The sequence below is a fragment of the Sesamum indicum genome, linkage group LG3 (assembly GCF_026168435.1).
Source record: "Sesamum indicum cultivar Baizhima isolate 11 linkage group LG3, ASM2616843v1, whole genome shotgun sequence".
NCBI lineage: Eukaryota > Viridiplantae > Streptophyta > Magnoliopsida > Lamiales > Pedaliaceae > Sesamum > Sesamum indicum.
The window spans coordinates 3029077-3046350 of NC_142659.1; the positions used below are offsets into that span (position 1 = coordinate 3029077).

General features: G+C 34.0%; 1 protein-coding gene and 1 non-coding gene across 3 annotated transcripts; one reads left to right on the top strand and one right to left on the bottom strand.

Moving 5' to 3' along the window:
• The first annotated feature begins 4571 nt into the window (after positions 1 to 4571).
• Positions 4572 to 4652, top strand: TRNAL-AAG (transfer RNA leucine (anticodon AAG)). The gene has a single exon. It is a non-coding gene; the product is annotated as a tRNA-Leu (tRNA).
• Positions 4653 to 8618: 3966 nt separating this feature from the next.
• Positions 8619 to 13250, bottom strand: LOC105157146 (ent-kaurenoic acid oxidase 2). Of its 2 annotated transcripts, XM_088878301.1 has the most exons (10): positions 13129 to 13250; positions 12798 to 13023; positions 12146 to 12470; positions 11809 to 11958; positions 10485 to 10739; positions 10316 to 10399; positions 10105 to 10183; positions 9337 to 9443; positions 9143 to 9261; positions 8619 to 8947 (listed from the first exon to the last, which is right to left on the bottom strand). In XM_088878301.1, exons 2-10 carry the CDS (start codon positions 12890 to 12892, stop codon positions 8857 to 8859), a joined length of 1305 nt encoding a protein of 434 aa, XP_088734427.1. In that variant the 5' UTR covers positions 12893 to 13023; positions 13129 to 13250; the 3' UTR covers positions 8619 to 8856. The 2 variants fall into 2 exon arrangements, with proteins under 2 accessions (XP_088734427.1, XP_020548506.1); XM_020692847.2 differs by lacking the exon at positions 13129 to 13250 and having other exon boundaries at positions 12798 to 13068.
• Positions 13251 to 17274: the final 4024 nt, after the last annotated feature.

The following is a 17274-nucleotide window of genomic DNA, read 5'->3' on the forward strand; positions in this document are numbered from 1 at the left end:
TCTCTCACACACACAACGGCTCTCTCTCTCAACGGCTATTTCTCTCTCAACGGCTATCTCTCTAACTCTCTCAACGGCTATCTCTCTCTCTCTCACAACGGCTATCTCTCTCTCTCTCTCTCTTAGCTAATTATAAAAAAAACTCCCCCCTCTCTTGAAAAAACCTACCTCGTAAACCATAAGAAAACCCCACTCCACACTCTCTGTCTTAAGCATGTCAACAACACAAATTACTCCACAGCCTGAAGGGAATGCGGTTGTGCGGTTGTGCACAACTGCATTCCCTTCAGGCTCTGGAGTAATCACCAGATTTTCCGTCAAGCATTAGCGCCGGTGCTTTCATCGCCTTGTTCTCTGCGTTTGTATTGACTTTCTTCTCCTTCTTTCTTCGCTACTTTGGTGAATTATCTTTGTTAGGGTTTACTGTTTCTAAACTTTGTTCTCTGTTACTTCTGTTTTGATATTGTGCAATTTGAATGGGTTTTTGGATTGATAAGTTTGTTCAAATTAATTCAACGACTGTGGTTTCTTGAATTTGATTTTTTTATGATTAATTTCTGTTCTCTGTTACTTTTGATTTTGACATTTGTGTAATTTGAATGGGTTTCTTGAATTTGATAAGTTTGTGTTCACGTTAAATTCTGTGACTGTGGCTTCTTGAATTTGAATTTATTTATGATCGACTTTTTGTTCTCTGTTACTTGTGTTTTGACATTTGTGTAATTTGAATGGGTTTTCTGGATTTGATAAGTTGTTCAAAGTAATTTCTGCGACTGTGGCTTCTTGAATTTGAATTTCTTTTTGTGATTGTGCGCATCTTCTAATTATTTGTTCTTTTGTGTTCTGGTTAGTTCATGTGATTGTGGTTTTTGTGTGCAACTTAACTTAATTTTTTGAATTGGTTTGCGTATTTTATTTTTTGTGGCCGGACTAATGTCTGTATTGTGAGTTTTCTAGTTATTTGATATTGCGTGTTGTAATTACTTTATGTGATTTGTGGGTTTTTTGTGCAACTTGACTTAATTATTTGAATTGGTTACTTCTTTTCTCTTTTTGTGTGATTAATTTCATTTTCTAATTATTTGATCTTGTATTTAATGTATGAGATTGTGGGTGTATTGTGCAACTTGACTTGATTATTTGATTATGTTTCTTGGATATTTTTGTGTTCCCATTAATGTTTGTGATTGTGTGCCTCTTCTAATTATTTGATTTGATCTTTCCTGTTCAAGTTCATGTGATTTTGGATTTCATCTGCAACTTGACTTAATTATTTGAATTGGTTTCAGGATTTGTACTTTTGTGTTCTGATTAAGCTCTTAACAATTTGATCTTCTGTGTCTAGTTACTTTATGTGATTGTGGGTGTCTTGTGCAATTTGGTTTGTTATTTGAATTGTTTTAATGGATTTGATATCTGTGTTCTAATTAATTGTTGTGTTCGTGGATTTTCTAATTATTTGATCTTTTTTGTGTTCCATTTAGTTTATGTGATTGTGGGTTTCACTTTATTATTTGAATCGCTTTTTTGGATTTGTCTTTTCAATTGTATTTCTTGTATGTATTTGAATTTTGTTTGTGATTCTTGAATTTTTCCCTTTTGGTTGTAATTCTTGAATTTTCCTCTTCTAATTAGTTGATCTTGTTGTGATCTGGTGATGCACAACTTGATTTAAATATTGGCGTGATATTGTTCAGTTGTGATTCTTTAACTTCTGTGTTCTAGTTATTTTATGTGATTGTTGGTGTCTTGTGCAACTTGGTTAGTTTTGATTTCTTGTGTTAATTAATTGTTGTGATCATGAATTTTCTAATTATTTGATCTTTTTGTGTACCATTTAGTTTATGTGATTGTGGCTTCTTGAATTCGAATATGATTGATTTTTGTTCTCTGTTACTTATGTTTGATATTTGTGCAATTTGAGTGGGTTTCTTGGATTTGATAAGTTGTTCAAAGTAATTTCTACGACTGTGGCTTCTTGAACCTTTGAGTGGGTTTCTTGTGATTGTGCACTTTGAGTGGGTTTCTTGTGATTGTGCCATATATCCCTTATTTATATATCTATGCTACATGACTGTGGTTTGTTACTTACTCAGAGCCACTTTAATTAGAGTTTCTTCACATGATTCTAGGAAGACCGTGGTTGATGCTTTATTGAGAGGATTATGAGAACCTTTGATAAAATCTCATGGATTCTCAATAGTACTTTGTTTTATTGCTTTCTTGACTCACAATCTGATAATGCAACTCTTTCTTTTGCACAGCTTTACAAGACAACTTAAGTGGAGTCTCTTCCCCTTGGATTTTTGGAGTCATCTCCAATGTGGCAGAAATCTGATTAGGGAACAACATTCTGCTGCAAGTTTCGGAACATGCAAGTTGGTGATGGTATCCTGTTTCCGCATAATCCAAGCTGTCGTTTCTGCTTTAGGGTATCTTGTTGAAGTTACGATGGGGTATGCTTTGATGCCTTGTTTCTGCTACAAGCTTGGTTTGGTTAATTTTGTGTGAAGTTAGTGTCCTACAAGGTTTGCATAAATGAGAAGCCCTAGTGTCTTCAGCTGACAATATGACCCTTGTTGGATCACCGAGATAAAATGGTAAGTTGAGCCAAAAAAGTTGTTAAAATGAAACCTTGAAAAAAATTATCTCTATTTATTTAACCATATAATCCTAAAAACTCATTTTTCTAACTTCATTGGCACCATTGTTATTTGTGCTTGAATAATAGATAATGAGAATGCTGTGGATGCTTATACCTGTTACTCTTGAGCTTGGCGGAAGAGATGCCTTTCTTGTGTTTTGAAGATGTTGACGTGCAGCTCATACGAAGCAAATGTGGCATTTTTTGTTCTGGCAGAAAGAATAAAGGCATGTTCTCAAACTTCAAACTTGTTTCAGTACTTTTCTCTATTTGTAACATGATATTTTTCTCCCCTAGTGCATTATTTCTGTAAATTAACTTCTACATGTCGCACTTATTTGTATGTTCCTATATAGCTATTTTAAGTTTGATTGTATCGAATATCCATATGTCTTTGTACAAGGATCGGAGTTTTTCTGCAGGTGTGTCGGGATGTTTCACACATGCGATTGTGCCAACCTCAAAGAATGTTGGGAGTGGTCTTCTCAAGGAAAAATATTTTGATTAAGGTATTTTATTGTTCTTTCAGAACAAATTATTCTAGTTATTTGATTTTTCATGTTGTAATTAATTTCTGTGCTTGTGGGTTTCTTTTAAATTGGTTTCTTGGATTTCTATTTTTATGTTCTGATTAATTTCTGTGATTGAGCATTTTGTAATATTTGATCCTTTGTTTTCTAATTAATTTATGTGGTAGTGGTTCTCTTGTGCAACTTGACTTAATTATTTGATTAGTTTCTTGGATTTGATATTTTGGTGTTCTGATTAATTTATGTGATTGTGCATTTTCTAATTATTTGATATTTCCTGTTCTAGTTAGTTTATTTGATTTTTCATTTCATTGCACTTTGACTTAATTATTTGAATTTTGGATTAATCTTTTTGTGATTGTGTAGTTCCTAATTATTTGATCTTTTGTGTTCTAATTGGTTTATGTGATTGTGGGTGTTTTGTGTAATTTGGTTAATTATTTGAATTGGTTTTGGCTTTCTTTGATTTCTTGTGCTTTGATTAATTGTTGTGATCATATGGATTGTATAGTTCTTAATTATTTGATCTTTTGTGTTCTAATTGGTTTATGTTATTGTGGGTATCTTGTGCAATTTAGTTTATTAGTTGAATTGGTTTAGTGGATTTTCTTGTACTTTGGTTAATCGTTGTGATCATGGATTTTCTAATTACTTGATTTCTTGTGTTCCATTTAGTTAATATAAGTTGTTGGTTTCACTTCATTGTGGGCGTCTTATGCAATTTGGTTAATTATTTGAATTAGATTAGTGGATTTGATTTCTTGTGCTTTGATTAATTTTGTGTTCACTTGATTTCTTGTGTTCCATTTAGTTTACTTTTAAATTGTTGGTTTCTCTTGATTCAAATAAATTACTACACCCCCTCGTCTCCCCTAAGGTCCTCGAGGAGGATCCTCGAGCGCCCTACGAGGAGGGAAGGTCGAGCAACCTCCTCATCTTGGAGGAGTGTTAGGAGACATCCTCATCCAAAAACCCTTACATATAGAAGTGTCATCTCACTGAGAAGGACTCTTCCTCTAAAAGACATGTATGTCATCGAGCAGAAGAGCCCTAAGGAGAAATTGGAGGTCGAGCACCTCGAGGCGGAGAGCCCTAAAGGGACCCCCTCCGCCGCTTGGATGATTGTTGTCCCAAGGAAGAGATGTCGTCCTCATCTCCTCTCATGGAGGAGTTCACACTCGGATGTTCCGCCCGCTCTGCACCGCCGAAGTCTATAATTGCTTTAGTGCGTCAGGATAGCGGGTGGCTGAGCATCCTCGAGGTCGCCCCCTTAAGCAACTACGCACCACCGGTCTGCAGCCGCCGAAGTCTCAAAATCACCCTATAATTGCTTTAGGCTCTGTTTTTCCCAATTTGGTTCAGTATATAATGCATAAAAATCAACATTAGATTGAAACGTGGAGATGGCCGAGTTGGTCTAAGGCGCCAGATTAAGGTTCTGGTCCGAAAGGGCGTGGGTTCAAATCCCACTCTCCACACATATTCACAACACTGAAAACTCACTTTAATTAATTTCTTCACAAATTTCCTCTGCAGGCGTTTCGGAAGCCAGTTGGCTTTCTTCCCCCTCTTGTTCAAGTAATGGGAATGTGTAGACTCTTTGATGTATAATCCAACCACTGCAGGTTGTATCCATTACTGATCTCTTATGGAGGTGGCTAAGTTGTTTTTGGAGTTTATAAAAATGTTTGATTTTTTTTTTTGATTTTTTTTAAAGTATTTGAATAAAATAAGATGTTAAAATTTATAAAAATGCTTGACGTAATAAGGTTTTTTTTTTTTTTGTAAAATGACAAAAAAAGAACACGATACCATTAGAATTAAATAACTGCTATTTCTTGACATATTTTGTGTTTAAAATATTTTCATAAACAATACATATTAGTTTGACTTCAAATAAAAATTTCGTAGATATGTGTTTTTTTTTTATTTTGCAAAAGTAAATAATTGACGGATTATTACTTAAATTTTTGTATCAAAATAATATTTATTTATATTCATGCTAGTCGAATATCAACATAAATTGATATATTTTCCGTAATGTTAATTGCAATGACTTCTTTTAGTCATATGATGATTCACAAGATGTTTCGAACTTAGCCAAACCCGAGAATTAACCCACGCCAAGCTTAGGTGTCCACGACGGACCGGCCCAAATTGAAACGGATGTTGATGATTACTCCGGGCCTAAGTACGGAATTTATTCCTTCTGGGCCTACTCGTAGCCCAATCCAGCCCCTCTTTAAATTTCTATTTTGCCCTTGTCGTGTTTATATAAACTTCCCATATTTGTGTAAACAGATCATAGACCAAGAGTGTCAGTGTAATTAACCCATATTAATATTTGGACAAGTCAATCTCATCTAAAAGTTTAAACGGTTAGAAAATATAATCGTTTAATATTAATATTTAAACCCTCTCGTGCAAACTTTGCAAGTTGCAACCTTTCAAATAGTGGGGCAATGAAATTCAAATGTGAAATATTTTATTTGGTTTTCCTTTGATACCATACCACGTACCATCAACTCATTAAAAAGTTCAAACTGGTAGAAAATAAAATTGATTACAACATCTTAACAGATACAATAATTAATGTAAATTTTCAAAATACAAGATATTTTGAATTTTGATTATCATTTACTGCAGATTAATGTTGCAGTTTTCATTATACTTTTACATATACGGGTCACATAAATAGTGTGAATTTCCTAAGGCCATGTTTACTAGGGGGTATGGAATAAACGGGATAAATAGTTTATTTGGTTTGTAGGACAAATTGGGCGATAATTTTGGGAAATTACTCAAATGCCCCCAAGTAGGACGAAATATAACATCTTGTCAATTATTTTCAATATTGTAGCGATCCTTCAATCTTTGTTATGAATTTTATATGTTTTGTTTTTTTTTATTTGGATAATTTAAAAACCCAAATTAATAATGAATCACAAAAATGTCGTATAATCGGTGTTGGTTTCAACTCTTTATTCTGAAAAAATGGGATTTTATTTTTATGAAGGGTAGTTTATTAAGTTTTTTGTACTTATGAAGATGAAAGCAAATCATATTATGTGCAAAAAAAGTTGTGCGTTTTAATCTAAGAATTGGGAACAACTCAATTTTTTGCACCTGACACAAAAATATGTAATTTGCACAAGAATTGGGGGTAGTGTGGGAATTTGATACTTAAAAATGGAGGATATAAAGGGGTAAAAAAAAAAGAATCCCAAATGGGCAATTGAGGGACAAGTTAATCACCCAAAAAAGTTCGGGACTCGAGTCATGTAGCTAGTGAAGCTTAATTCCGGGCCATACACATTTATAACGGATTGGACAATTAGCTAATAAACACATTAAGAAGGATTGATTAGGATATTACACTTTATACCCCCTACTAAAAATGGCCTAAGGCTGTGTTTACTTGATGGGATATGATATATTTACTTGAGATTGATTTGGGACAATAAAGTGGATTGTCCCAAATGGGACAGACTATACATATGTTTACTAGGCATACACAATCCGCATTTATCCGCCAAAACGTGTTTACATCCTGGATTAAGTGGGATCATTTAACTGTAAAATTAATTTATTGTACCATTGAATTTGAAATTTCACCTTTGCCTACCCTCATAGAATTGTGTCACTACTCCCACCAGAGTGAGAGCCTCACAGTGATGAGCAAAGTAAACAGAAAATCAATAATGATACAAGATTACGATATACATTTGGGAAGAGAAGCTAGGCATCTAATTACATTTCTTGATCTCCCCTTAGTCAATTAACTTTCTGTTTTTTGTATGACGACTGACATATTGTATCTCCTTTTCATTCTGAAGCTAGATAAAGAAATGGAGATGATGTGTTGGTACTGAATGAATTAATGGCAATGAGGATCGAGAGAGCACAAGATGAGAACTGGATCATATATATGTATATGATGATGCAAGAAAATGGAATAGAAGAAGAAAAATTCTCCTATCTCTCTCTCTTTTGTCCCTGCATTCAAAGAGAAATAGCAGACAGGTAAACTTCTGATTTTCCTGAACCATTAACTCTCTCTCCCACCACCCATTTCAACTTTTTGTATCCGAACCTTTCAATCAATCGTGTTAAAGCCCTTTTCTTGTCATCGATCGAACAATAGAAGTTGTCCAACCAAAGCAATCCACCAGCCCTCAGTATACGGTCGATATCAAACATTAAGAACTCCATTTTCTCAGATTGTCGGTTTTATTCCCCTCTCAATCATCTCTTCAAGCAACAATCTAGCCTTCACAAAGCACCAATCATCACTCCAAACATATTTGGACGACACCCTGATTTCTGAACATACTTAAGCGCATTGAAAATCGAGGAACACACTTTGTGGGGCTTCCGGGTTCTCCTCAAAATCTCGATCAGGCCTTCTATCAAACACCTGACCTTCACATACAACTTCGCCTTGGTTAAAAGATGAACGATGGCTGAATGGAGTTTTAAAGTTTTCACAGGGTTCACATTTCTCGAAGTTGAGTTGAAAATCCTCAATGCCTGTTGTGCGGTTGGGGAGTTGAGTATTGCAGCAGCCATATTTGAAAGATGTGGAGATGAAGGTGCTGAAGGAAATGATGGGTGATGTGGTTGAGGATTTTCTGCTAAAAAATAAAATCGGGATTTTTACCACGACGCAATTGCACACCAGGTGAAATGTAATTTCCGAAAAAGGGTACTCCTTTCAAGAAGAATGGGTCTTACTCAATGAATAGTAACTTGCATAAAAAATTAATATTTTGGTATTTATAATGGTGTTGTAAATTATATAGTGTGGTGGGTTGTATATGTTTAGTGTATGCCTCCTATACAATAAATTACATTTTTGCCCTTATAAATTAATAATTTTTACCAATGTATATCAATGGGGTTGCAGAAGAACATAAGAAAGCTAATGACTTCTTCCGGTTGCAAAAGGGTTTCACTCTTGGAGGAGAAAACTTCATCATTGCTCCGGCAATTCCCAGATTTCTTGCTTCCCATTAACTACAAGCTGCTTCGACTCTTCCTCCTTCCAAGAAGAGAACAACTCAGTGATTTGGCACAAGATTGGGGGTGATAGGATTTGAGAATATTATTTGAAGCAACCAAAGGGGTAAATTAGGGAAACAAGAATGAAGGAGTCTTCCAAGCTGAACGAGATAATTAAATCCCACCCTTGGAGGCCGAATTTTAACCCAACAAATATTGCAGCATAGTGCCGGGCCTTGGTAAAAGTACCGGGCCATGCAAAAATTCTGTAAACAAACTGGTAGCATAAATAAGACCAGATATCCATGCTAATACTACCTAGTAAACACGGCCTAAGTGTTTGTTCCCCATTACAGAAAGAACCTCATACCTCTAAACTATAAGAAATAAAATAAGTTAATAGTTATAAAAGAATAAATTCTATAAAAAACAGAAGAAGATAATTTAATAGTTCTAATACCTCTAAACTACTTAGAGAATAAAATATACATCTTTCATACAATAAACATGTAAAATATAAGAATTTGATATATGGTGGACTTTCAAATTTTTCGAAAGCGCAATTCACATGGATTTATTTCAACAAAAAGAATCTGCAAAGTACAGTAAAATCCATCATAAAGAAAGTGAAGTAAAATGGTAGTGAATCAAATGCTTCAACTCAAAGCAGAAGAAGAAAGTTCAAATTCTGCAGATATCAATCTCAACTTCATCTGCTGGTTTTGGATGGGGAAGATATGACATTGTCGCATTAGGATTCACCAGTTCCCACCTGGAATCGGATTGAAAACTTACGTTAAATTTACATCACTTCTTTCTCACTGATAAACTTTTTTTTTTTTTTTTTTTGTCTGTGTGTTTTTGAGGCACATATTCTCACCATCATTAGTACACAATCTTAAATGGCTAAAACAAAGTTGTCTTAAAGAAAACGGTCGAAACCTGAATGTAATAGTTCTAACATTACCTGTATCCTACAACCAAGTGATGAAGTAAAACTGCAACTTGTAATCGAGCAAGCATGTTTCCAGCACAGATTCTTGATCCTCCCCCAAACACCAAATATGATCCTGGCTTTGGTGGTTCCTGAGGAAGCAAACTGAATTTCAGTAAACAGGTATAAGAGTCTTGGATCTTTCAGCGCTGTAATTTTCTGCTTACGTTCCATCTATCAGGGTTGAAGCACATGGGATCCTCAAAATTTTCTGGATTGGTGTGAAGGTATCGCAGCCAGCAAACCACCTTCCAACCTTTTGGAATTATGTATCCTGTTTGAAAGATTAGCAGCATAGATTATGCTTCTTGAAATCACATGTATGCTAAGAATAAGTCCGACGCCATGTCAAATGATCTTCTGTTAGTATTAATATGGTAGAAGATGGCTAGATGTTAAACTGAACGGTAATGTGAATCTGGTCTTATATACAGTTAGAACATCGTGATGCAGTTCTTGAAACAAGGTAAACATATTCAAGTGACAAGTTTATTTGAGAAAAAGATACATATATTCATCAAGGCATAAACGGAACTTATGAGGATCTAATACCTAACTAGATTCTCATCGTCTATGATGCCCTTACGGAGACAAACACACGAATCCTAAAAGAAAGTAGAATATGATACAAAAAAAATTAGTTTGACCTGAAGTTTTTGGAAAATATCAAATGTGCCTCCATTGTATCCAATCTGTACCAGATAATCCTATACTTGTATCAGATACCGTATTCATATTTTCTTCCTTTCCCTTACTTTTCTTGTTTTTGGACATCCCACAAGTACCAGGATAACAGGCAGGACAATTTTAGGAGTATCCCTGTTCTAAAACTCACATAATCACATTCTATCATGGTCTGTAACTAGTTTCATGAGCCTTTATATGGTTTTCTACCACTTCTCCTATTGTTTCCATGACAATGAAGATGTTTCTACCTTTGTACTCCACATCTGTTTTAGCTGTCCGGAAAATAAACGCTGCGATGTTTGCCAATCTAATTATTTCTTCCACCACCTAAAACAGACAATTAGCTGGAATGAAGAGACATTCATGAGTAACAAAGGTCTGGAGAAAGTAAGATTTTAGGCAAATAAACTTATTGTTCTTGTAGAGCAGATATTGCAACGTGGTTCTTAACGTACATACCTTACCCGTATACTTGCACGATGAAATTTCATCGTATGCTATGAACTCACCGTTCAGTTTCTTGGTTATCGGCGTGTGCTCTTCCTGCAATTTAATTATGTCGGCCAGTTAACACGTAGCGAACAGACCATAGCACATCATACTCACATAGAGTCGTTGCAAGTTTTACCCGAAGCTTTTCGACAACATCTGGATGCATTGCAAGATAATAGAAAGCCCACATGATAGCCACAGAGGTAGATGTGTATCCTGCCACAACAAGGCTGACAATATTATCAAGCACCTCAGTTTCTGTTAATTGCTTACCATCATCATCCTTCACTTGCATCAGCCCTTCCATCAGATCTTTTTTGCCTTTTGAAGTATCACACTTCTTCCGCTTTTCCATCTCGTCTCTAAATATTGCCATTGCTTTCTTGCGACACTGTCGGTTGCATTACACTTTTTTCATCAGTTATTGTTGACTTAACCTCATGATAATTGATACCTAGGAATTTCTCAATCTTTTTGAATTAAAAGAGAGATGATTTTCTTCATAATTTCATGATTTTAAGCAATATCAACTGATATTTTTTATAGTGGTTGTAACATAATGAGGTAATGAAATAGAAATCAACTATTTATAAACTGCACATAACCAGTAGTTTCTTCATCAAGATGAGTAGTGGGTCGGATTAGGCAACTAGACCCAAGTAGTGATTGAACCAATAAAAAGGTGGGGTGGATTGGCCGAGGCTTGCTTGGGACTGGGCCGATCCTGGGCTAATCCAAGCAAGAATGGCCCAGTACCATCTAGTCTTATGTTGGACCTAGGCCAGGTCTACTGAGCTATTTTTTTCTCATAATAATGCATGGTATATAATTTTCATTTTATTCTTCTAAGTTGACTATTTCAGTAGTTTTTTTATACTTTTGAAACTCTAAAATTATTTCTATTTAGTGATCTAATTTTAAATTTTTAGTACTTTAATTCATTAATACTCCTGAGTTTATTTTAAGTCATTTTTTAATTTATTATTATCTAAGTTTATTATTATAAGCTTGTTAGTCATATTATTATTTAAGTTCATTATATAGTCTTAACTATTATTTTTTCTAGTCATAAATTTTTGTGTGATTTAATTTATTATTTATTTATTTCATAATACAACCTAAGTTCTAAGTAATTGTTCAAAATAAAACCTCAATTTCATAAAACTAAAAATAAAACGGCACATCCAGGTTTCAAACTTTTGGTGGGCTGGGCCCAAATTTAAAAATAAACCCAATTAGGACCCATTTAAAAGCCCAGATAAGACCACCCATAAAGTAGTCGGTCGATAGTGGGCCGGGCTTTTTCGGACTAGTCCGTGTTGGGCCCAACCCGTGATGCACCTTGTCCTTCAACTTTCCACAAGAACTTAAGTATCAAGGAGTGCAGCATTTTGACATGATCAAGGGCTAGTTAAGAACATTACATGCACATATTAATTACTTAGCTGTGACATTCATACCTGCAGGGCATGGTGAAAAGCAGTTCCAGGGAAATTGATAGGATAAGCTCTAATTCCAGCAGTCAGACCTTTAAATAACTCATCAAGGGTATCCAAAACAAGGCCTGGCTCAAAGCTTGCGAAATACTTGCCAATGTTTGCAAATGTGACCTGCAGGAGTAAAAATATAATGACCTTATGATTAAGGGTAGCATGAGACTGATTCTTGAGGTTTGATTATTTATTAAGTGTATCAGCAGCATACTCAGGAGACTTTTTCTTTTCCAGGAAGGTCAATTTCATGCTAAAATGAGTAATTTAATATAGTTTGGTTCGTCAAATGAACTGATTACGCTACCTTCTTGGCCTCCTTATAGACTCTGATTCTACCCTTTTGTGCCCATGACTCGAGGGCAATGGTTATTCTGGGTTGCACCATAAGGGCAATCTTACGAAGAGCATCAGGTTGATTGATGGCCCTCACAACAAAGCTTCTCACCCTGGTATGTGAAGACCCTTGTACTGCTACGAGCGACGTAGTTCCCACAAGTTCCACAGAAGGCCACTCCAAGAAAAAGCTTGATTCTGTTTGCAATACAAACTTGTTGGCAGATGGAGTGCAAGCTATGATGGCTGGTGAACCAAATAGGTGTGTTCTATAGAGTCCTACTCCATCACCATACCTGATTATTAACAACAAAAAAGTAAGGTGTTCATCTCCTTCTATAAACACAACTTCATTTGGACTGTCTCCAAGTGCAAATGATGTTCAAACCTCTTATTACATTCCCAGTTCTTATCAATCATTGTCCGAACACTGCCATCAGGAACACCGTTCATCCTCATTTTAACAACGAATGAAGTTGAATAGAAAAGGCCATCAAGTAATACCCGTGCCCAACTTACCCCTCCTCATATTAATCTTACCAGTATAGTGATACAAACTTGTGGGATAAACAAATATTCAAGTAAAAGAACAGTCTAGCAATAATGGATCAAAGAAACCGTACTTGCGACGTTTAGAATTGATATAGTCATCAGGGCGGCCAAGAATCTTGAAGTACCAAAGAAACGTCAACATTTCTCCAAGAAATGGTATTCCCATGTATCCTGGAGGAAGCTTTGCGCCACCACCAGTACGCCGGAGACTCCGCAGGGCATATAAAATGTCATTCCACCACCACAAGAGCCACCCCACTACTGCAAGAATTCCCACCAACAATGCCACCCAAAAACCTGTCGCCATTTCCATTTTTTCACCAGCTAGTTAGGCCTTAGTCCCTTAGCACAAAACTGGAAAACTAATTCAACATAAAAAAGCAAAAAAACAAAAAAAGATACCTTGAGGACGATTCCCTCAAGTTGACGCAGCATAGCGACAGAACTTGCTCTAAAAGGAAGCAGCAATATATAGTATGTTTATTTTGTCGAACAGATAGAGATGCAACCCGCATATGCTACAAGCCTATGATGTAGGCCTAATGCAGATTAGGATAAAATAATCAACTATCATTAGAGAATAAAATAAACAGGTTTAATGTACGTAAACAAGGTGATGAATGCAGTGTAATCTCTAGATTACGTATCTGTTGTTCTACGAGCTCCAAAAATCACAATTTTTATTAATCTTTATCTGGTAGGATGATATATAGAATTAGGATTAATTGCAAATTTATATTCAATGGTATTGGAAATGAGCAAAAAGAAAAAAAAAATTATGATTTTTTGTTTTAATAAATTACGCTCTGTGTTTTGAAAAAAAAAATCAAATTATCCTCCTATCAACTGTTTAGATACGGGTTTTTGCTTTATTTTTCAAAACACATGAGATATTTTGTTATATATTTTTTTTTTCGCAGAGAATTTTTTGCTCTTTTCTATATTACAGCGGATAAATTGCATTATACAGTATAAAATTATTTATTGAATTATACTGTCCCACTTCTAAAGTTATAAGGCTTTATCTAAAAATATGATGGATTATTAGTGGATCGTAATTTCTTATAAAATTTTTGAGAGTTTATAAACTTTAAAAAATTGTATTTCTATGAAAAAGCGAATAAAATTATAAAATAATTTCTTTTTAATTTTTTGAGCTCTTCAAAAAAAAAAAATAACTTCATCAAACATCTTATAAAATTTTCAATTTAATATATAATAAATTGAAACACGCTCATAATCTTGTTAGTATTTTACGTTTACTTTTTACATAATTAAATTTTTTTGGGATAATAATATTTATACTCCCTCACCTAAGGTCTGCTTACACAAACCTTATATAATTACATAAACTATCCTTGATTGCAAAAAAATAGAGTAGTCTGTGTAATGATACTAGAATTTTTGGGGGTGTGCGGTAAGGAGTGTTTGTGTAAGTAGTATCGACATTTTGGTGGATGTATATGTAATTATCTAAAAAATAGAAGTACTTTGTGTAAATCGATTATAGATTAAGGGGTATAAATATAATTATCTCTATTTTTTTCTCTAAAAAAATTATTTATTTGTAGGTATCAAGCAAAGACCTCCGCACTTCCTTTAGAGACCTAAGATCTTCATCTATTCATATTATGGTTAAGGGCTTCCAAGAGACTTTCTGCAGAGAGTATTCAAGGTCTCCGGTAGACCTTCATACTTTATGAAAAGGACATTCGCCTTTGTCTGATATAATGGTCCGTATTGTCTGTTTAGACCACCTTTTCCACTGATATAGGCCTGATATGTTCGACCCACAATGACTGTTAGATCATTCTAACATCTACAGCATATATGAAATCGTACAATTAGGATCCTTATATATATGGGCCCTCCATATTGCAGGTATAAGCTCATGCTCGCCACCCTTTCTATTTCTCTTCTTCGTTGTTTACTTTGCAAGATTGGATCCCAGTATAATAGCTTGAGCCCGATATTATTCATTATACAAGCCCCATAACTCATCCCACCAACCTTGATGGGTTGAGTTATCATGATAATAGCTCGTCCATTGGGCAAGGACTTGAAATGTCTTTTTTGTCCCCAATTCTTCACTTGCATTTACTTTCACAATTATGTTGGTAATTTTAATTTCTTTATTTTATGTAGCAATATATTTCCGCATGATTATTTAGTAATAGTGAATAATTTTTGTTTGTAAGTTTATTTTAATTACGTTGTTTATAAAACTCTATGTAATTTGTTACCTATTATTTCTGTTTTAATTTTAATGGTGACGACCGCGATGTTATTTGAAATTTTTCTAAATGTGTGTGTCACAGTGTATAATGCACGATGTAAGAACTTACCTTTTTGAACTAATTTATCTATGCTATGAAGATTTTTCAAATGGACTTAAATACAAAAGAGGGCAACAACTTCATTTTAAGTAAACATCTTACTAAGTTTTAACCTTAAAATATAATACAACAAAGTAAACAACTAACAAATGATCTCAAAATTTTTTAATCATTCATTTATAAAGATAGTTCTATCACCCGTTTAATCAAATACTAGACATAAACAAGGCCTAAGAAGTTTATAAGATCATTCAACCTCCATTAGAAGAATAGTCTATAACAACATACAATAAAACTTAGAAACTTCATGAAATAAATTAAAATACTCATTATAAACTTGGCCTGACCCTTATTTCAGGCTGAAAGTTCATCATACATTTTTACCTTGCACAATCTTACAAAAATGATTAATAAAGTATTTGGCATAATCAGATCCTTATATTGGAATAATAATAATAATAATAATAATAAAAAGCCCAAATTATTAGAGTTTTGAATCATATAATAAGCATTTCCACTTGGCCAAAAGAAAAAAAAAAGTTAACTATAAAAGGGTAAAATGAATACTAATGATGCCTCCTATAATTATTGGGTCAAACCCACAAGCTAGATATACTAGCTCAACCGGCTAAGAGCCCAGCTGACTCATCAACAGGATGGATAAGGACCCATCAGCAGGCTGGATAAAGCCCACCAACAGGATGGATAAAGGCCATCAGTAAGGAAGAAAAGCCCAGGGGCTTATTTGCTACTTTATTGAACTGGTAGGCTCAAGAAATAAGTTCATTCTATCCAGACATGTCGTCATACAGCTGGGAGGATGCATCATATAGTTTGCCAAGACATTTGCACACAACACTCTGAAATATCTCTGAGTGGTTCCAACTAAGTCGGTGGAAAAATGAGCTAAAAATTCTATAAATAACCAACTCCCGAAAGCTTGACAGGGTTTAGTCTAACTCATATATCTTAGTCAATATTTATCCAAATTACTAGCGGTTTGTTGCGGATGACAGACAACACAAAGAGATTTCTAATGGAGTACGAAACTTAGTAATTGACCCTATATCCAACTCTGTACAAGCCTATAAATAGAGGTCTTGTGCAAATTTCTGGTAACATCATTCCATATTCTCAAACTATCTCTGTATCCAACTGTGTACCAACGATTTTTTCCACTACTCTCTCTAGGTTCTTAAGCTATTCTAAACTTATAACCTACACTTCACATGAATATATCCTCCTTATCACCTTTTTATACCATTATTCTCACATTATTTTATGTTTTCTTTTTTATTTCTTCATAAACTGTTACTAACTTAAACATTAGAGTGCTAATATCAGTTTTGCAGGGCTAGTCCTCTGATAATTTTAGAATTTTCTTGAAGATCCTTTAACCTTTATGGTGTGGCCAAATTTCTGATATGCATCAACTAATAAAAATAATGAGGATGTTTCGGTCTTTTAAGATACTAAAAGTAAAGAACTTAAAAGATCTTATAAAAAAAAAGAGGGTTGAACTTTTTTTTTCTTTAAAGAACTTATAAAATTCTAAATATTTTATTTTAAAATTTATAACTCTTTATAAAAAATAATTACCAAACAATTTAGTAGAATTTATAAGCTCTAAAACATCTGAAAATTTTAAAAATCATATAAACTCAACCAAACAACCTCTGATGGACTTGCGTCCTTCACAACTTGATATGTACACTTTATTCATAGGCTCTAGTTTAGTTGTTTCTTTTCTTTTTTAATCAAAGAAAGGTCAAATTGAGTTTAATTTATTATAATTATCCCAATTGAAAAGATAAATAATGATTTTTTTTTTCCCACTAAAGCAAGATATGTTATGGGCCTTATGACCTGAAAATTGAAAATGAAAACAAAATTGAATATAGCCTAATATTTCTTTATTTGTTTTTTTAAAAAAAATAGTAAGTTAGCAAGTACTTGTCACACACTCAAACCTAGAGTTAGGTGAAAAGTATACAATTATATTTGAAATTCTCAATAAATATTGTGGACATCAAAATATTTTGAAATAAAATAAATTATTACTTAAAAGTTAAAAACAAATTGACTAATAATTTAGTTTTAAATTAAACTCCACAATAAATTTAGGCTTTACATATGCTCAAGGTGACAAATTCATATAAGCGTCCACTTGGATTTTTATGGGTCATTCCAAAATAAAATATATATTTATTTT